The 20,908-nt window shown below is 44.1% G+C and overlaps 6 protein-coding genes across 7 annotated transcripts; 3 read left to right on the top strand and 3 right to left on the bottom strand.

Moving 5' to 3' along the window:
- Positions 1-1,033: 1,033 nt before the first annotated feature.
- Positions 1,034-4,022, bottom strand: Bcvps1. The gene is made up of 6 exons (XM_024692545.1): positions 3,828-4,022; positions 3,637-3,771; positions 2,179-3,574; positions 1,868-2,129; positions 1,735-1,819; positions 1,034-1,684 (listed from the first exon to the last, which is right to left on the bottom strand). Exons 1-6 carry the CDS (start codon positions 3,866-3,868, stop codon positions 1,516-1,518), a joined length of 2,088 nt encoding a protein of 695 aa, XP_024548324.1. The 5' UTR covers positions 3,869-4,022; the 3' UTR covers positions 1,034-1,515.
- A 117-nt stretch (positions 4,023-4,139) lies between these two features.
- Positions 4,140-6,524, top strand: Bcrbk1. Of its 2 annotated transcripts, XM_024692543.1 has the most exons (5): positions 4,140-4,239; positions 4,456-4,904; positions 5,403-5,556; positions 5,657-5,999; positions 6,111-6,524. In XM_024692543.1, the coding sequence occupies exons 2-5, from the start codon at positions 4,666-4,668 to the stop codon at positions 6,413-6,415; spliced, it is 1,041 nt and encodes a 346-aa protein (XP_024548323.1). In that variant the 5' UTR covers positions 4,140-4,239; positions 4,456-4,665; the 3' UTR covers positions 6,416-6,524. The 2 variants fall into 2 exon arrangements, with proteins under 2 accessions (XP_024548323.1, XP_024548322.1); XM_024692544.1 differs by having other exon boundaries at positions 4,140-4,904.
- Positions 6,525-6,547: 23 nt separating this feature from the next.
- On the bottom strand, positions 6,548-10,052 carry Bcgid7. Its single transcript, XM_024692542.1, has 7 exons — positions 9,800-10,052; positions 8,455-9,660; positions 8,296-8,390; positions 7,840-8,243; positions 7,311-7,794; positions 7,109-7,256; positions 6,548-7,055 (listed from the first exon to the last, which is right to left on the bottom strand). Exons 2-7 carry the CDS (start codon positions 9,039-9,041, stop codon positions 6,971-6,973), a joined length of 1,803 nt encoding a protein of 600 aa, XP_024548321.1. The 5' UTR covers positions 9,042-9,660; positions 9,800-10,052; the 3' UTR covers positions 6,548-6,970.
- A 768-nt stretch (positions 10,053-10,820) lies between these two features.
- Positions 10,821-15,229, top strand: Bcvma1. The gene is made up of 8 exons (XM_024692541.1): positions 10,821-11,248; positions 11,308-11,329; positions 11,381-11,429; positions 11,484-11,568; positions 11,626-12,241; positions 12,296-12,453; positions 14,169-14,959; positions 15,018-15,229. The coding sequence occupies exons 1-8, from the start codon at positions 11,017-11,019 to the stop codon at positions 15,072-15,074; spliced, it is 2,010 nt and encodes a 669-aa protein (XP_024548320.1). The 5' UTR covers positions 10,821-11,016; the 3' UTR covers positions 15,075-15,229.
- A 779-nt stretch (positions 15,230-16,008) lies between these two features.
- BCIN_04g03650 (hypothetical protein) lies at positions 16,009-17,195 on the top strand. The gene is made up of 2 exons (XM_024692540.1): positions 16,009-16,167; positions 16,220-17,195. Exon 2 carries the CDS (start codon positions 16,301-16,303, stop codon positions 16,883-16,885), a length of 585 nt encoding a protein of 194 aa, XP_024548319.1. The 5' UTR covers positions 16,009-16,167; positions 16,220-16,300; the 3' UTR covers positions 16,886-17,195.
- A 947-nt stretch (positions 17,196-18,142) lies between these two features.
- Positions 18,143-20,886, bottom strand: BCIN_04g03640 (hypothetical protein). Its single transcript, XM_024692539.1, has 3 exons — positions 19,539-20,886; positions 18,905-19,440; positions 18,143-18,849 (listed from the first exon to the last, which is right to left on the bottom strand). The coding sequence occupies exons 1-2, from the start codon at positions 20,428-20,430 to the stop codon at positions 19,316-19,318; spliced, it is 1,017 nt and encodes a 338-aa protein (XP_024548318.1). The 5' UTR covers positions 20,431-20,886; the 3' UTR covers positions 18,143-18,849; positions 18,905-19,315.
- Positions 20,887-20,908: the final 22 nt, after the last annotated feature.

Genomic DNA, 20,908 nt, shown 5'->3' with positions numbered 1-20,908 from the left:
CTCGCAATAACAACACACCGCAAGAAAACAAATAGAGAACAACAGTCCATCACCCGGGAAGCGGGAACCAGAGAAAATTTCCACGCGTTCCAGAAGCAAACATTCGGAAAAGCGACAAATCACATTTCGCCAATCTCATTATTTGGAACCCTTCACCGCAGATAGGAGAGGCAGAAGAGAAGCGATATCGGGAAAGCGTCATTGCTTCGCATTGCATGTATCCAATACTCATCCTCAGAATGTCTGCATATCCTTCCTCAGACCTTTCCACCTACCAGCAGCATGATGGCTCATCTTCCCCGGCTCGCTGCACCCCTGATTTGTCTGCAGGCATTTGCAGCTCTCGTTCCAGTGCCTCGCACAATTAAGCACCACTTCCTCCACCTTATTCTACTCTTCACACGTACGTATGTGCGTACAAACACATAAATCCTCACAAAGACAAAGTATTAAACCAACGCTCCTCCACAATACCACCAGCACGGTACTTGTACACTCGTCCCCGCGTCCCGCCACACATTACATTCTCCGCCATTCCAAGGACCCGGACATGAAACCCAGTAGGCAGTACCCATCTTCGCGACCAAAAAGGAAAAGAAAAGAAAAAGACACACACTCTCTACACACATTCCCCACCGACCAAGACGCACACAAATTACACCAAATAAACAAGCATCTCCAGAGCGTTACTCGTATCCCCGTTTCCCCGTTTGTATTCTCAAGAGATCTTGTGTACGATCTGGACATTCTCCCGATACACGGGTGTGACCTCCTTTCGTTTTCTCGAATCGGTCGCTGTCCCCATTTCCCCGCATATTTGCTTCATTTTGGAGGAGAAACAACCCCAGACAAAGCGAGGCAAAGAACGTTATTCGAGATTCGCGTTACATCCAACCAAATTTAAGCAGCTATGTCTTACGGAAGGGAAGTTGATGAAACACTAACACTCGATACGAGCAAATCTTACGATTGTGTGTGATTCCGCCGGTGTGGTAGCGCGAGCACGTCATGCTGTGTAATGTCCCATTTTCAATGCAAAAAGGTCATTGGTAGGAATTATTTCTCTCTTTCTTTGCAAATGGGGCAACTATCTAGATACTAAGTTATGTCCCTGAAACTAACTGTAGGCACCAACAAACGAGGCGGGAAAAGATTGAAGAAAAAGAACTAAAGAGTTACAACCATTTCGCTGTAAACAACATTAAAGTCAAGCTTGCCATTCATTCATTCGCCTTATGCTTTCAAACCAAGATATTCTCGAATCGGTGTATTCTCGGTACGATCTTTCCCTTTCCCCTCCATCACCGCGTCCATGTATTCCACACATCATTATGCTCCATGCCAAAGAAAAGTAGGTATCGTATGTGGTTGTGAGATAGAAAAAAAAAGAGTCTAAGGTAAATGGGCCAACACAGTACTTGCGGTGAGTATCTAATCAACGTTCCTCGGTTGCTTCCCTGCCTCGGACTTTCTTGACCCGGAAGGATCGCTGCATTTAATCTTCGGACAGTAGCTTTATTGTACTTGACTAACAATTTCGCTCGCCTTTGAAAGTGATTCAACCATTTGTTGACATTCCTTTCTTCTCCGAACGGTGTAGTCACTTTCTTTGAGTAAATCATCAAGAGTATCGGTTCTGTACATGTTCTCGAGAAGCTCTCGTTGCATTTCATCCTTGGTGTATCTGCAACAGTTTAGTTACATATACATAGCGAATTACTCAGGGGTTCTTACTGGACAAGGTTAAGCATGATGGCTTTTGGTACCATATCAATCATGGTTCGCTTTACGATGTTGTAATACGAATTGATGAGCAATTCTAAAAGGCGTTAGCAATGACAACTGAAAGTGCTGGAATTAGACTTACTAATAATCTCAACTTCTGTGCCTTCTCTCTCTGACAAAGTTCCAGAGGCCTTAAGAATTGGTGGCGGGGCTTCCATGGCAGCCATCTTCTTCTTATTTTTAGAAGCAAAGAAACTTCCAAAGAAGCCTCCATTTTGTTCGCCCATTCCATCAAGCGTTGGGCTTGCTGTACGTGCAGGCGTTGATGGGATTGGCTTTCCTGACTTGGGATCAACCTGAACGGGCTTTGATGCATTATGTCTTTCACTAACAATAGCCATGGCCTGTAAAATAAATTAGTAGAAGTTATATAGTGATGAATATCAAACTTACTCTGTGACCGTTGAGGAAGTCGGGATGACCAGTATTGATATAGCACGATTCCATTGCCACTAAGTCTTTTACGAGCTTATTCGCGGGATCCATGGCCTTCTTAAAGAAGGAAATGACAACGGCATGGAATTTCTCCTTAAGTTGAGGATACCTGCGGAATAGTGGCTTGGCAAGAAGTTGAGTAAGGATTCTGACCAGCTCGTCGTATACCAAAGAAGCGCACTTCAAACTTGGTTCTTCCAGGCGCTTAATTTGTTGTTTAACGATTAGCTCGAAAGCAGTGGTGCCGACAAAAAGTGCAGGCGAAGAACCAGAGGAGTTATATAGAATAGTTCTAATGTCAATGTCCTTAACTTGATCAAAAGGATCCACAGCCTTAACACCATTCGAATAAAGTTCGTGGAAGACAAAACTAATTCTAGCACCACCTGAAAGTTCGATACTGGAGAGCTCCTGGTTATTACCCTCCAAGACTGTCCGCCATTCATTTGTGAATTCTGTAATGATGTTGAGCACAATGTTTGCACTGTTTCCAAGCATCGAATCTCCAAGACCTGCCAACTCTGCAGTGTACTTTTGTAACGAAGTCTGGATACGAGCCTTGATATCTGGGAGAGTTTGCTTGATATGCATCATCAAGATAAGGTTCAACTTTCTGGCGAGGTATGGAGTTCCGCAATATGTGCTCTTATTCTTGTATGCCCGGTGGTTCTCGAAGAAGTTCTTCTCGTTTTCCAATGCCGCGGTAATCTGCTTCTTATTGTCGATATCTCTTTGGCCTCTGTTGACAACTGGAACGTAACCTAATCTCAGGGGAATAATTCTTCCAGCCAAAATGTCCACAACATCAGTTCCATCATCCATCAAATCGACCTTTGTCAAAACACCAATAGTTCTTTGACCTTCTGGGTCGACTTCTCGCGCAAGCTTCAATCCGTCCGAGTTGGCCAAATCGGTATTGGCACCTGTAACAGCAAGAATGATTGCATTTGGTTTGCTAATTTGCTTGAGAACCATCTCCTTGATCTGTCTTTCAATATCTCTTGGTTGATCTCCAACTGGAACCTTGGTCAAACCAGGCAAATCGACAAGGGTAAGCGTGAGAACATTTGGAGAGTATATGCGAAGGTTGATGGGAGCTGGAGAGATTCCCGCATTTCGACCAGTTTTCGCCTCTGTCTCCTTCACAATCTCCTCTCTAATCTGGTTGAAGTCATGGAACTTTTGCCCGGGGATATGAAGGAATTCGCCCCATTCATCAGCATTCGCTTCTTTATCACCTCCAGCAGCCAGGTCCTCCGAGTCCTTTACCCCGTTTGATTTCGCAGGAGCGGGTCGATTGATAAGTTGTAGGATAAGTGGTCGTCTAGTAACAATACCGGTTCCTCGAGGTAAACTGCGCATCGTCATAGATTTAGCATATGTATAACACTACGGGTACGTACGTGGCAGACTCACAAGTCTCTACCAACTATGTTTTCCAAGACCGAACTCTTTCCACTCGACTGACTTCCCACCACTGCGATTTGAGGAAGATCTATAGGATTTTGGACACCGACGGTCGTGAATACATCCTGAAGCTTATTCACCAATCTGCAGCATTTGTTAGCCATCCAGCGCAATGAGATACAGCTTAAGGAGGTCCCAACGTTATAAGACCGGGGTCAGAGATACCGCCTTGTGCGGCCATGATTGCGTATGAGTGTTGATTTTCAAGGGAGATAGATGGTTTGAGGGTATAGCAAGATCTGTCGGCAAGCTTGTCACTTGTTGGTCTTTGCTGATTTAGGAAAATGGAAGTTGGAGAAGTTTCCTGTTTTAAAATGCGACTCCTGTTGATATTCTGTTGTTTAAAACAAACCGGCGTGCGAGGCCAACTTCCACGAGGTGAGGCTAGTAATATGGTCCGTGCTCAGATCCTCAGCGAGATGGAGCCCTTTGATGCAGAAAAGTGTTTGGCTGGGCTTGGCTTGGGTCTAGTTTATCGTATGGTTGTCAGTCTCTTGTATCTTGAGACTAGAAGATTGATCGTTTTGATAATTGCTGGGAAAAGAGCAAACGGTGAGTGAGCCCCAAGTGTCCCAGGAGGATCTGTCTGTTAGATCTCAAAACCTTGAAATGTTGGAATGGGTGAGAAGTCTCTGAAAGCCAGCGGGGGCGCGGGGTTGATACCCAAGCCAAGGAGGGTGTTGAGGAGTCAGAAACAGCTCACATAGTGCACATATTATTAGGTACTAAAACCATAGCAGAGACATTTGCTCATCTATTGGTCTCTAGCTTAGTGAATGCTTTGTACACTTTTACATACCGACACAGCCCAAAAAACAAACAAGCCCATTAGCTTCGTCATCACCCGTACGAGTTACGACGCATTTTCGCCAGAGCATTAGGCATCTGTGTATTGTACATCACAGCAGACAAGCACGTGCCCAACCCCCTTTCCGACATTTACGAATACGCGGATAACGTCCACCGCCCAACCCAACCATGTCGCCAAAAATCATCACCGTCATTGGATCTCTCAATACCGACCTCGTAACGCTGACTCCCCGCGTTCCCACCGGCGGCGAAACTTTAACCGCTACTTCCTTCAGTACCGGTCCTGGCGGAAAAGGTGCCAATCAAGCTGTGGCATGTGCACGTCTCTCAAGACCCAATCCCGCTTCCGCCCCATCTCACACTAGCGATGTTTTGGTCAAGATGATTGGTGCCGTTGGTGACGATGAGTAGGTCTTTTATGTCTCCTTGACTAAAAATCGCAATACAATTTTTCGTTTCACATACCTACCTACCTACCTACGAGTGGTTTTCTCTCGTTCTGTTATCTTTACGTTTTTCAAGTCAAGGACTTTATGTAAGGCTTCTATACACGGCTGTCTTGCTGTGCGAATGGTTTTATAGTACCAATCCATTCGGTTTAGAACATGGATAGTACAAGCTTTCGGACAGTAAAAGGTTCTCAGCCTATCCTTATGTTCCACCAGTTTTGACATTTCAAACTGTCGATATGGAGACATAGAAATGAATCTTCAATACCCTCGGGGAAGAAATGCCACCATCATCAAAAATCATCACACTTCCCCTGTTCCCCCAAGCACAATGAATACAACATCTCATCACTTTCATATTCAAATTCAAATTCATATTCAAATTCAAATTCCCAAGCATCCCACATCAATTCCGCTCCCAATCCTTCAAAACTCTACAAACTAACATCCCCAAAGATTCGGTCCCTCCCTCATCTCCTCCCTCAAAAATTCTCTCATCGACACCACCTCGATCCAGACCATCCCCGCACAATCTACTGGCGTAGCAGTAATCCTCGTGGAATCTTCCAGCGGCGAAAACCGCATTCTCCTCTCCCCAGGCGCGAACCACGTGAGTCACCCAAACCAACTTTCATCATCAATCATCTCACCTCCCACCATTCCAACCCGATCCCCTTCACAAACCACACCCCACTAACCCCAAACCACAGTCCCTCCTCCCTCCCGCCTTCAGCGCCCCCTCCTCCCTTAGCACCCCCCTCCCCTCCCTTCTCGTCCTCCAACTCGAAATCCCCCTCGAAACGGTTCTGCAAATCCTCTCCCTCGCCTCCAGCCTCTCCATCCCCGTCCTCCTCAACCCGGCTCCCGCCGTTCTCCTGCCCGACTCCGCCTACCCCAGCATAACCCATCTCATCCTCAACGAATCCGAAGCCGCCATCCTGACTTCGCGTTCCGTCTCCGCTGTCGAAGACCCCTCGTTCGATTGGCGAATTGTCACAGATGAGTTTCTGGGTCGAGGCGTCAAGACCGTTATCGTAACGCTCGGGTCTAAAGGTTCGTATAGCATCACTTCTCAAACTCAAAAGATATTCATGCCCTCCACATCTCTATTCTCTCCTCCTTCAACCCAACCCCAAATCCAAAACTAACCCCCTCCCCCAACAGGAGCCATCCTCGCCACCCCCCAAACCTACACCCACATCCCCGCCGAATCCAACATAAAAGTAGTCGACACCACTGCCGCGGGCGACACATTTGTCGGCGCCTACGCCGTCGATCTCGTGCGCCATACTTCTCCATCTGCATTTTCCTCTACTGCTTCAGCCACTCAACCCACCGATCAAGATCAAGATCAAATCCTGCTCTCCGCTGTCCGAAAAGCTTGTAAAGCTGCCGCCCGAACAGTCGAGAAAGAAGGTGCTCAGAGTGCGATTCCATGGGCTGATGAGATTGATGTTAAGAGGAATTAGTCTACTACCTGCTACCTAGCTAGGTACTCGAATTTATAATTCTTGAAAATTTTAGAGATTCCTCTCCATCCATAAAAGAGAGTCAGATAAATGCTAGCAGAGTATTTGACACGTCAAGATTAAAGACTTCAATGTTACCATCCAGTTAGTTCGCATTAAATGCATTAGATGATATCTATCTTGGCATGCCATGCATCTGCCTTGCCTAGCCATTCCATTCAACCACATCTCATTCAATAGCCATGACTCGATTTACTCGCCATCAATCCACCAGCGTATACGTGAAAGGTCTAAAGCATTGCAAAACAATTTACAAAAACGCACACCGACTAAAACTCCATTGCCGGTACCGCATGTAATGTCCCAAACACCATTGATGCCTACCCATATGCAATCCTTTCTGCATCCCACCGATTCGCCGCCCCGAAAGTTGTATGTAACGTGAATGAATAAGAATAAAGTTGATAAATGATGCAAAACAATGAAACGAGAAATTGTAGTGTTATTTCTCATAAAATGTTATGAGACACCCGTATACTGGCGTGAAATTTCCAATCACCAGCCGTTGGATTCACGCTGCGAGTCGTTGAAGACAGTTTGCTTAGAAGAAACTCCTTGAAGGCTATTTTCGCTTGACCATCTGGCAATTTTGTTAGCTCGATTCATGCTGTGATCAAATGGTATGAAGCTTACATTCGAACTTTGCCGTCGTCACCAGCGGAAGCGAACATTCTTGGATTCGTTGGATTCCAAGAAATTGCATTGCAGCAACCTTTCTTGTGAGCTTCTAGTTTTTCTACCACTGAGCCGTTCTCTCGGTGGTATATCACAACATTGCCTTCTATAAGTGAAGGTGTTAGTAATGCAGGCGTGCAATCTAAAATCTGAATCTTACCTTCACTTCCGCTAACTACGAAACTTTCATTGGCACCACCGAAAGAGCTTCTGATGATGAATTCACCCCCTTTGTCCCCAGATACGAAAGTTCGAATTGTTTCGCCAGTGTCTATATCCAACATGCGTGTTTCTCCAGAGTTACAATGTATCAGTAGGTGCTTTGAATTATCGCTGACGCGGATCGAACATAGTTGAACTTTGAGGTCCAGCTCATATTCAAGCTCGCGAGTTATGAAGTTATAAACATAGAGATGGGTCAAGTGTTCGATAGCCACTAACCGGATTCCGTCTGGCGTGAGTGCTATATCTCGAATACGATGATCTCGGCCCCAATCATATACGATCTCACCGTTAAGATTCCACTGGCACAAGTTCTTCGTAGTAGCCAAGCTGCCTGTGATAAATGATTGTCCATCCGCTGCCCATACACAACAGGACACAGGCTCCCCAAAACGAGGAAGCTTCATCAATAAATCGCTAGTCTAAGAAATGAGTGAGGAGATTTTGAATAGGGACTTTTAACTTACTGCAGTATTCCACAATAAAGCTCTGTTATCACGGCCACATGTAATCATTCTCGTGTCATCAGGACTCCAAGCAAAAGAACAGACTCCACCTTCATGTTCAGAAAAGGTAGTGTGAACACTGAAATCCGGAACATTATAAATAACAAGAACCCCATCGCTCCCACAGCTCGCCAATAGAGTTCCATCATGTGAGAATTTTGTATCCCATACTTCACCAGCATGTTTGGTAAGTTCCATGATGGGCAGCAATGGAACATTATTTCGGTCACAGGTGTGGTTTTGATACAGCGAAGGGGAATCGTGCGTGTTATGATAAACACATGTCGATATCTGATGTTGTTTTACTTGGTCAAAAAGGGTGGCTAAACGATTCTCAGGTAACATGGCTGATGGTGAAATACATCCTAGGAGAGTGTTAGTATCAGTAGTAACCCATGACATTAACAAAAATCTTACTAGACAGTTGTGAGAGTAGTAAATGTCTGGATTCTCCAGCGGCCCCATCCCAGTTAGCCTTGACCTTAAGATCCTCAGGAGTACACATCAGTAAGCTAGTAAATGTGATCAGTGCTTAATCTAGATAAAGCTTGTAGAGACATATCAACACAAACATACCTTGATAGGAAATGCAACTTGGCGATGTCCTGATATAGTGGAGTAAGCTCAGATCGCAAGACATTTATTGCTCTGCCCATGTCTTTTCGTTCAAGTAATTCCAAGAACTTTTGTTGCCGCATCCAAAACCTCATAACGTTCTTGTCCACACCATCTCGGAGAACCAATCCATTCCCATGAATATTGACACCGCCTTCCTCTGTCGATCCTCCGAAAAGCAGTTCATCAGCTTCGGTCCACTCGCCTTGTAAAACTGCATTTCGGAAAGCTGCTACAATCGGACTTTCAAGATCATAACCACTTTCCTGACTTAATCTCGCTGCAGCACCATTGTAACCCAAACCCGTCAAAGCTTGGATCAAGATCCTCGTAACTTCTTCTCTATCATGCCCAAAATATGTAGATGTTGTTTTGGCACCCGCATCTGAGTGACCGTTGGTGCTTGATCCATTCATGGTTACCGAGGAAGAATGTGCACCATTGGTAGAATTTGAGAGGGCTGCCTTGTGTAGACGAGATGACCCGGCTCCATTTGAGGACGGTTTTGAGCTACCGTTCGAAGTACTATCCTCCCCTGGAGATCTCATACTAGCACTTTGACGTCTTCTTTTGTTACGATGTTCGCTTTCTAGGTGTGGAGGATTCGAAGAGTCTCCAGGACTCGAAAAGGTATTTGATTGTTCCCCTCGGTCAATAGTATTATCTCGACGTCTACGACCGAGGACTTGGTCTTGAGCACGTCTCGGCCGGAGCTCAGCTTGAGGTGTACCGCGAGTTCTAGCAGCTTGCCTTGTTGTAGAGTCTATGTTATATCTGTCGAAAGAAGGCGGAGAGTCGATTTGATCTGTTCTGCGATGAGATGGCGGTAGAGGGGCTTGGGCTGAGAAGACAGTGCTGGTTGATCGTCGAGGGGAAGTCGGGATGGGTGGGTCGTCGGGAATGGATAAGGATGGTGGTGGTATATGGGGGTTGTCGTCTGCCAGGACGAAATCTGCGGAAGTGCCGCTGCTTGAATATAGATTCAAGAGAGGGGCCTCCAGAATCTTATTGGGGGTTGTTAAATCGAAGCACAAAGATGCAAGTTGTTGTAATGCAGGCAAAAGTTAAAGTAGACAAGGGTAGAAAGTTTGGGGTTGTCGTGGTTAAATGATTGCTTTTGCTTTGGCATCTGAAAGACGAACAGAAGCTCGAGCGAAGTGGAAGCTGCTAACAGAGCGAACGATTAGAATCAGTCAAAGAGGTGGGTTCGAAGCAAACTTGTGGAGTGAATTCGAAGGTTCATGCAGAGAGGTAGAATCGATGGATGAATGAATTACAAAGGATCTTGTTAATGTTATTCACATACTTATTTTATTATTTGTTGTGACGATTTCAAGTCTCTTCACGTATGTCGTAGGTAGGTATTTCTCATTGTAGCTGTCAGACCGTAATCGAAGGATGAGGTATGTATGGATGGACGATACCTAGGTGGGCTGGACTAGTGGTGGGTGTGTGTGGTATGGATGAATACGGTGGACCATTGGATCTGGAAAGTCAGTCTGCCAATGATTCTTATCAAGTCCTCGCAGACACGTCCGAGTAGATACGAAAGCGTAAGCTATGAGACTTTATATGTGTGCTACATGTAAACTCAATCAACACCCAACCCACTTGGAGCACTACACATCTGCACATCTGCACATCTGCACATGGGACTGACTGGTACTAGGTTGAGAAGGAGGTGCATGCAAGAAGGGAGATGTGACCTCATCACATGAAATGCACCGTCTTCAGCTTGTGATTGAGAGAGGGGGGGCGAGAAGGGAGGGAGATGAAGATGAGAGGGCGAGTGAATGGATGAATCATCGGATAAGAATGTATGTAGTATAGCTCCGGTGTGATATATATAGTATCGCGCCGGTGAGTATCTTCGCAGAGATTCTTGAAGAAGAGAAGGCGACATCTCCAGACATACTGGCCGACCTAGATACCTCCGACCTACTCGCTCAGATCAGGTACGGTACCGAATACATTCATTATTACTACGGAGAGCTAGAGTTGTGATAGATGAACCCCCCTCATTATCATCCTCCCGCCATCTACTCACCAACCATTCTCGCCATTATCCGCCCTCACCGCTGTCCGCACCAATCGAAAGCGTGCATCGTTCAAGATCGTCAATGGTGGGGGAGACTCAGCATAGGAACGATGGGAACGAAGGCGTGTGTCTAGAGCGGTGCGAGCTGTTTAGCAAATACATGTTCCTTACGCTCCGTCAGGTACATGCCCAGGTACGTATCTAGATAGATGTACTCTGTGGAAGCGCTCGAGTGAAAGCTTCCCGCGTGTAACTGTAACAATAATAATAAGGCTGGCACGTACTCCAAGGCTCCTTCCGTTGACCGACCGATATCCACATCCACTTGTTTGATAATTGAACTCTCTACCTACCAAGTACTTACATGTCATGTACTCGTACATAATACTGACATCGTACATATTCCACTCCCACCTAGTTTCCAATCTGCAGTTGGTTGGCTGATAATTAAATTCCCATCGTCTCCCTCCATCCTTGATCCTTTTATGTCACTTGGTCTTCGTCCTCGTTTGAAAGCTCGGCCCTCATTCTTAGATCTCATCAAAATCCAACATATTGATACCTTGTCAATAGCTCCAGTCGAGCTTAATCCAGAGCCATTACCACAACTTCCTCTATCACCCTCTCCAACAACAATCCAATTCATAGTTCCTAATCCAAGCAAAGAAATCGCCAACATGGCCCCTCAACGAGATGCAGACGGAGAGGATCAATTTGGTACGTCTGGGCCTGTTTTCCGTATCCTACCAACGTAATTGCTAATCGCCCGTCGACAGGTTCAATTTACTCCGTATCAGGGTTTGTGGAAGACTCCATCAATCTGCCTTTCTCTAGCTAATTATATCTTAGTCCTGTCGTGGTGGCAGAGAACATGATCGGAGTTGCCATGTACGAGTTGGTCAGTTTGATTTGACAATCTAACCCAACTATTGTGTTGCTAACTTATGAATAGGTCAAAGTCGGTCACGATAACCTTGTCGGTGAAGTTATTCGAATCGAAGCGGATAGAGCGACTATTCAAGTGTACGAGGAAACAGGTATGGGAAAACACAAGGCATTAGGTTGGATTTATAACTGACTGTTGGGGTATAAAGCTGGTGTTACTGTTGGAGATCCCGTTGTGCGCACTGGAAAGCCTTTGTCCGTCGAGTTGGGTCCAGGTCTTATGGAAACAATTTACGATGGTATTCAAAGACCTCTCAAAGCTATCGCAGACAATTCCCAAAGTATCTACATTCCCCGTGGTGTTTCCGCTCCGGCTTTAAACAGAGAAAAGGATTGGGACTTCAAGCCGATTATGAAGGTTGGAGATCACATTACTGGAGGCGATATTTGGGGTACCGTCTACGAGAACTCCCTCTTGGACGACCACAAAATTCTTTTCCCACCCAGAGCCAGAGGTACAATTACCCGCATCGCTGAAAAGGGAAGCTACAAGGTCGACCAAAAGATCCTCGAGGTTGAATTTGATGGCAAGAAGACCGAATATAGCATGATGCACACATGGCCTGTACGTGTGCCACGACCAACTACCGAAAAATTGGCAGCAGACAAGCCATTTATCGTTGGTCAACGTGTTTTGGATGCCCTTTTCCCTAGTGTTCAAGGAGGAACCGTTGCCATCCCAGGTGCTTTCGGTTGTGGTAAGACTGTTATTAGTCAATCTGTTTCCAAGTTCTCGAACAGTGATATTATTGTATATGTTGGATGGTAAGTTTTCATCTTTTTTAATTCACGGCGTCATTGTACTAATATCAAATACAGTGGAGAGCGTGGAAACGAGATGGCTGAAGTCTTGATGGATTTCCCAGAACTTTCCATTGACATAGATGGACGTAAAGAGCCTATCATGAAGCGTACCACACTTATTGCTAACACATCCAACATGCCTGTCGCTGCTCGTGAAGCTTCTATTTATACTGGCAAGTCCCCCCAACATGTTCTTTCCGTATTTTCAACTCTACACCTGCACCTACACCAGCACCTTCCCTTCATCAGTCAGTAAGTCGGTGAGTTATTGGAAATCAGCAGCCACCTGGTCCTGATCTTTCTTTCATCACCTCACTATCTGGAGCAACGAGATTCAAATGCCATTATACAGGATCTATAAACTATAACAATTAGCAACATCAATCACTATCGTTCATGGTACTCGCGGAAAGTTCGAAGCTGCTCAAGCTGCAATCAATGGATTCCAAATCCAAGTTCGACTCAGATGATTCTGATGTTGATAACAGCAATCCCTTCCACAATGATGTTTGCCAAATGTTGGAAGACAAGACATGGGCATTGATCAACATTGATGCACCTTCTTGGTACATCAATAACACCTTCAGAGCTGTCTTTGATAGCCGATCTTCTTATGATAGCATAGCTACATGTTCGCCTCTTGAACTTGCACCAAACCTGCATCAAGTTCTCACATCCTCACATCCACCCAACATCGACTTTCTCCAATCCCTACCCAAGCCTGTGGAGAGAGTTTGGGGGGTCTATGTTATTGTTATCAAGAAAATCCATTGCAAACCCAAGATCTATATCGGCTCTGGCACAGATGCAGTATATGGCGTCAAACATCGACTTAAAAGTTACGAAAATATGGAACATAGAGTTCTCCCTCGCTTTGTACGTCAAGGGTATCAAGATGGCTATCGATTGGCACACTCTGGTCTGCTCTGCTGGACTCCATTACCATCTGCTGGTCTCGTTCCTCGTGTTAGAGCTCGCATTTTAGCACTGGAGTCGATTTTCACTTGTTTGTTTCACGCCAAGTTCAAGATGATCACAGATGAATACTACGAACATCTGCTACTTTGGGAATGTGACACAGTTAGCTGGGAGCCATCTTGCACTCATCTTCCTATTAAGGAAAAGCTGGTTGGGGATTTTAAGTTAACGGAAGAAGAACTTGAGATCATTGCCGCCAAACAAGTTCAACGAAGAGCTGATAGATCAAAACGACATCGAGAAACCGTACGAAACAAAGACATCGATGCTTATCTTGCGCGAGATCGGATCATGAAGAATGCTTGGGCTGCTAAAAACCGAGACAAAGTCAACCAAACTGCGGCTAAAGTTAGAGGAAATGCTCTATCTAGCAATCGCTTTTCTTGCGATGTTTGCCAAATGTCTCTACAAAGTCAGATAGCACTCGATAAACATCTGTTGACACAAAGTCATGCTGATTCTGTGGCTGGGATTGAGAAGCCTGAGATGTCTCAGTATTCCATCAACCGAAAAACCATACGTGCCAATGCAAAAGCTAGTGGCGAACATTCTTGCAACACCTGCAACAAGTCCTTCGACACCAATTGGGCATTGAATCGTCATAATGCTACTCCATCGCACAAAAAGAAATTAGAATCTGTTTAGATTTCTGATGTTTCTTGGACTATTCTTACCCATCCTAATCCCAACAACTATCATCAACTATCTTCGATCTATCTCATTTGACAACAATCGACAGGGTCGTTCATTGGCTCATTTACTGGCTTTATCGACAAATCGATCTACTGGCTCCATCCATAGGACAACACTCTACCGGCTTATCTACTGGACATCATTACATCTCACTGGCTCATTTACCAATGGCTCAATTATTGTACATTCATTTGCTAATTATATTTCGATTTCGCAGGTCTCACGATAGGAGAATACTTTCGCGATCAGGGTAAAGATGTCGCCATGATGGCTGATTCCACATCTCGTTGGGCTGAGGCTCTTCGTGAAATTTCTGGTCGTTTGGGAGAGATGCCTGCTGATCAAGGTTTCCCCGCCTATCTTGGAGCTAAACTTGCTAGTTTCTACGAACGTGCTGGTAAAGTTCAAGCACTTGGTGGACCTGACCGTGAAGGTAGTGTCAGTATTGTCGGTGCCGTCAGTCCCCCTGGTGGTGATTTCTCCGATCCTGTGACAAGTAGTACTTTGGGTATTGTGCAAGTTTTCTGGGGTCTCGATAAGAAACTTGCTCAACGTAAACATTTCCCTTCTATCAACACTTCAGTCAGTTACAGTAAATATACTACCGTTCTCGACAAATACTACGAAAAGGATTTCCCCGAATTTCCCAGACTTCGAGACCGCATCAAGCAACTTCTATCTGATTCTGAAGAATTAGATCAAGTCGTACAATTGGTTGGAAAATCAGCATTATCCGACCCTGACAAGATTACTTTGGATGTATCTTCATTGATCAAGGAAGATTTCTTGCAACAAAATGGTTACAGTGACTATGATCAATTCTGTCCTATTTGGAAGACTGAATGGATGATGAAGGCAATGATGGGATTCCACGACGAGGCTCAAAAAGCAGTCGCACAAGGTCAAAGTTGGGCTAAAGTACGTGAAGCTACTGGAGATCTTCAATCCCAATTGAGAAGTATGAAATTTGAGGTTCCAAGTGAAGGCGAGGAAAAGATCACAAAGAAGGTACATTCATCCATAGTATTCACTTTTCTGATAGTATGTATATCTAACATTTTTATAGTACGAGGATCTTGTTCAAGCTATGACTGATAAGTTCGCTTCGGTTACCGATGAGTAAAAGAAAGCATAATAGGCGATTGTTTTGGGGGAAGCGGTATGGTGGTTTGCATTTCTTGCTTTAGCTTGTACCAAAGTTTTGTTGGGTGATAGATATGAGATTGTATGCATATAACGAGCGAATGGACTTCATAAAAAAATGAATATTCTTCAACAATCCTTATTATTGATGTGTCTACGTGAAGTTTGACTGCCAGCTGGTTCGTCACACAAAAAGTAAGCCTTGATGCCTTTCTTTATAATGTGATTGTTGATTGCAGGCTAATGCGTCTAATGATATACCGATTTAGCACTCTTTTCTCTCTCGAAATGAAAACCTGTAAAGAACAAATGCAAGGTGACAACTAGGGCCTTCTTCCTCGAAAGCTATAAGAGTTATAAAAAAAATTGAAAGCTATAAAAGCTATAAAAGAATCGAAAGTTTCAAAAGAATCAAAAGCTTTAAAAGAATCAAAAGTTTTAAAAGAATCAAAAGTTTTAAAAGAATCAAAAGCTATAAAAGAATCGAAAGCTTTAAGAGAATCGAAAGTTTTAAAAGAATCGAAAGTTTTAAAAGAATCAAAAGTTTTAAAAGAATCGAAAGCTTTAAAGCTTATTTAACAGATTCCCTCTACTACTATAGCCTATAAGTTGGTGATTCTACAGCCTGTTACTAATCCGTTGTAACAATTGTGTAATAAACTATTTTATATTAAAATAAAAAAAGTAATTATAGGCTTTTAAAGCCTATAATTTTAGAATTTGAAAGCTTATATTTGTTGCGCAGTATCCTGATTTCAATTTGTTGAGCTACAGCTCAGGATACACCAAACCTAGTTTATTGAGCCATGCCCTAGTTCATTATGCAATAAGCTAAGCTCATTGCGGAATGTCCATGTTGTAGTATGCCCTACAACACATGAGTTCATTCGAAGTGACTCCATCGTTTTCACCCCGCTCATGTAACATTTTCTGATCGGTTGAAGAACGAACTTCTCTTGCTGAATAATCTCGGACAAACCTCGCTAGTTCTTTCACAGCAAGAAAATATGCTGGAAGCAGTCTTCACATTTTCTTTCGGGACCAAAAGATTCCCATCTCTAATATAACTATCGGTGATTATAAAAAAGTAATCTCTAACCGTTTGCAAGACTGACGAGCAATTAGTCACCAAAAAAACTTTTAATTGGAAAGCAAAAATTCGTCATAAAAAACGCATCCAATCCTCGCACGTGAAAGACTCAAACCATGGAAAATATGGGAAGCACGAATCCATTTCCCACCCCTGATCCTCACGATCCCTCCATCCAACATTGGGAAAATGGACTCGCGCTCTACTCCAACTTCATCACGCCTCAAGAAGAAGCCGAAATCATCGCTTCGATCCAGAAAGATGATCGTTGGTGCGGAATCGGTAAGCGACAGACGATGCATTACGGTGCGCATTTCGACTATACGACTTTCTGCGCGTCGGAAATGTGGACGGATGTTCCGGGGTGGATTGAGAGGTTGGTGGGGCGGTTGCCGTTTCGGGAGGAGGGGGGCACGGTCGATCAGTTTACCGTGCAGTATTATCCCCCTGGCACGGGCATCCCGCCGCATGTGGATACGCACTCGGCGTTTGGAGAGTTTTTGTATAGTTTGAGTTTGGGGTCGGCGGTGCCGATGGGGTTTAAGAGGTGTGGAGAGAATGAGGCGAGGAAGATGAGGAGGCCGAAGAGGTCGTTGGGGGAGGGGGTGGGGTGGGGAGTGGGAGGGCGAGGGCGCAAGCGCAGGATGATGGGGAGGAGAAGTGGGAGGTTTGGTTGGGGGAGAGGAGTTTGTTGGTTATGAGGGGGGAGGCGAGGTATGGGTTTGTGCATGGGATTAGGGGGAGGAAGTTTGATGGGGAGGGGGTGAAGAGGAGGAGGGAGGGAAGATGGAGTCTTACGATGAGGAGTGTGAAGAGAGGGGCTGAGATGGGCTGTGAGTGTGCGTTTCCGGGGGTTTGTGATGCGAGGGTTAGGGAGGAGAGGGAGAGGGAAGAGGAGAAAAACAAGAACGAGAATGAAAATGAAAATCAAAGAGAAGGAGAAATTCAGGAAAAACTTGATGCTCTACCTATAGTCCCATCTGAATAAATATATTAATCAAACTTATAACAAGCCCACCATCTCTCAATACCTCTAAATCTGAAGTTCTACAGTAAATATATTTTATTTCTATTTCTATTTCTAATACTCAAACAAACATGAATACGAACTTGAATTCCCCCCTCCCCTCCCTTCTCTTCTCCTCTCCTCTCCTCTCCATCCCAAAGTTTAGAAAGTATAGTACGAGTAGAATGACAGGAGTAGGAGTCAGGTTGCCTCTCTCTCTCTCTCTCTACTACAAACCCAATATTCCCAACCAATTCAACACACAAGTTGAGTAAACAGTATGAGGATCCGTACTTTGTCTCCCGCGAGAACATTTGCAAGTCATTGGAACATGGATAAATATCAAGTAAGGAGTGAGTTTCTGTACGAGTGAGTATATTCTTGTTTTTTAATAAAGCATGTTGTTGTGATTATCATCATTATCATCATTATTATTATTTTGAAATTAATCAAGACTTCTTGAATGAGGTTGTATGGTGGATAAATTCTTTGGATGTTATATGTTGTGATATAACGATATGGTAATATAGAAATAAAGTATTGCGTGTATAGATAGAATAGAGTAGGATAGGATAGAGTAAGATCTTCCTCCTTGTCAAATGAGAGAAGTTGACACGGAGAGAAATGATGTTCGTTATATGCAGGATGCTTGTGAGGCTAATTTTGTGATTTGTTTTGGGAATCTGGAATTTGGGCATTATTTGTTGAATGGATGGATGGATGGATGGATGTGGAGATGGAGATAGATATAAAAGGAGTTTTGCGTATTTATTTAGGTGGTGGTATGCATTGGAGAGGGGGAATTTGAGATTGGGGTTGGGATGGAGATGGAGATGGGACGTTAGGTCTGGTGGTTGGAGTGTTGGGTGTGGAAACACTAAACAGGTGTGGATAGATATCTACTTTCTATAATTGATGTATTTATGACTCCATATTAATAAACGCACTACAATGCGATGAGAGTGGAAATGTATTGATTGTTTTCATATCCTGTGAACTGAAAGATAGATGAGATGGTATTTTCAACACGGATAAGAAGCAGAAGTAAAAGGAATATCTTTATAATCCACAGTAAGCTGACAGTACATCTCTCTTTCCTCCCGCCTCGTTTCATATACGAGCGTTCCAGTGGTACTTTAGCTCATGCGTTTTTCGCCCACAGAACAGGACTGCACATTGCTCTCTGCCTGTAGTAACTCTGATATTAATACCCTGATCTTGTACTGGATTTTCAGAAAGTAAACTAGTTCGGTATAGGCCCCTGGTGTAGGATAGGGCCACACTTCGATATAAAGATCATTCAATAATGAAAAGAAAATAAGAGATTCGTATGCAGCTGAGCGATGGGGACTGTGCCAAAACTAACTACGCCCAAGTGCCATTGATTTATTTTTCCAAATCATGGAGGAAAGAGCTTCTGAAACGGTGTTTCTTGGACTATAATTATTATTCGGTCTGATTGAAAAGTTTTTGACTGTCCTTGTCAGCCATTCCCATTTCCATAATAGGACCATTGATGCTATCGTGACAGGTATGCTGATAGCAAAGTATAGCCAAATATCCACATCAATTCCAGAATTGAGCTCTTTCACATTCATACCAAAAACGCCGGCAACGAATGATAATGGAATGTACACCGTTGCAAGGACTGTCAAAGCCCTGTAGTTTGTTAGCATTGTGATATGGGACATGTTTGACGATATTTGCAACTTACTTGACGTCATTGGCTTGCTGTATTGCTTTTCTACTCTCCTCAACAGCTATCATTGCTGTGAGTATTGGTATACTGGCACTGTTTTGCTTCATTTGAATCATGACTTTATTTTCAAGGAATTGGTAGTCTTTCAATCTATCTTCGTATTCACCAGAATATTGTTCACCGTGATAAAATCGACTTTTTCTCAGAGAATCGATGACGCGGAGATTCATCTTTAGCATACTCCATGTCTGTCTGAGATACTCCTCGAATGACTCTTTCTCCGACAGTCTTACTTCAGTAGTGGCGAGATATTGAGGTTTGAAACCTGGGAGCATGTATGCTTCCTGCTCGCGGATGACGGTTTGCCATTCACTGCTAGCAGTACTCAATGCTATCCATGAGGCTTTCATGCTTAAGTTTTTTTTTTTACCACTCATTGGCTGAATTTTGGTAATTTTCTTGGAGTTTGTTTTCGATTTTTAAACGCATAGTTTGGGAGATGCCAAAGCGATCACCGCATTGCTTGGGTTCTGCATCGCAGATGATCAAAGCTATGAATGTTGGAAATAAGCTCAGGCCATCTAAAAGAGATGATAGAAATTCTGGTGCTTTGTGACATTGGGGATCATTGAAAAACATAACAACATACAGGTGGAATGGTATTGGTTAGTCTGTGACATCCATATTGTGACGTGTTCTTCCGAGGAAACCAAATTACCATGGCAGAATGTACTCCTTTTGTTTTGGATCTCGCAGGAAGATTTCGCAGAGCTACGTCTATAGCAACGTTGATAGGGTATGACCACATGGTTCTGCTTGCAGCTTTCACTCGGAAGCATAAAGGCGACGTCATCGCTGGCACGCTTAAAATGGTCTCGAAAAACATCGATGCTACAACCCAACAATCGGCTGACTATTGGCGATGCATCGATCGATATGTCTTGTAAGAGGTATACAACATTTAGCCGCTCTTCGGTTGGGGTCTGCTCTAAATACTCCGATAATCCCTCTGTGTCCTTGAGGATAATCTTGAAAAGTTTGCCCGAAGGCCCAAGTTCCAGGACATGCATGTCAATGGGTAGCGCATCTTCACGAGACTCGGTACGAATATTGACAGAGAGGTATTCTGACACCGAAAGCGCCCCGGCTTCAAAGTTTGATAACTCTCCCATGGGATCCCAGTAGAGCTCTTCCACATTTTGTGGTTTACTATTGTTGTGGTTGAAATCATTTGTATCCTGTAGTTTACCTTCGCGACAATACTCCAATTTGATACGTTCAATCCTGGATCTAGTCTCAGCGTCGATAACTTTCGGCTGCAAGTAGACTTGCCGGATGTGGGCTAGATGTCGATTACTCGTATTGTCTGGACCATGCCACCCCTCCTGGCGTGCCGCAAATTCGCCCTGGACCTGGGCTGGAAATGAACTACTTCTCCGAGTAGTCTTTGAGAATGGATTCCACTCAGTACCTGGAACATGCCACGCTTCCTGATGTGCTGCACGCTTGGTAGTATAGAGGTTATAATCATTTGGGGCCATAGTGTGTTGTGTTTATGTCAATGCGAACACTGTCCATATCTTGAGGTACAAAACACGAGCGCCTGATGAGGGTATGGGATAAATGCACACCTGTGCTTTCGAGCATGCAGTCGGCCAATTTCAGCATCGAATATGCCAGTCGGGCCTTGTCAGCGCGAAGCCTGTATCCGGCATTCGATAGGCCCAAGTATTGTTCATATTTTCCCCTTAACCGTATCAAGATTTACAATTGCAGTCAAATCGGAATTGGAACTATCCAAACCAATAACTTACAGCATCTACAGCAATAAAAAAGACGTGCCTTTTCGTTCGATGTTTCTGTGATGAACGGTTGATACTTATCGTATTTCACGGTTGATTCATATGCATAGCGCCTCTAATGAATGTCCTTGGAAGTTTGCTACTCAGAAACAGCTTTTGGATGTCCAACTAGCGGGATCTTTAACAAACCTATTCTGAGGAAAAATATTTTGGGAGT

The sequence above is a fragment of the Botrytis cinerea genome, chromosome 4, assembly GCF_000143535.2.
Source record: "Botrytis cinerea B05.10 chromosome 4, complete sequence".
In the NCBI taxonomy this organism is placed as follows: Eukaryota; Fungi; Ascomycota; class Leotiomycetes; order Helotiales; family Sclerotiniaceae; genus Botrytis; species Botrytis cinerea.
The sequence above is the reverse complement of the archived record's forward strand: the minus strand, read 5'-3'. Positions and strand labels throughout refer to the sequence as shown.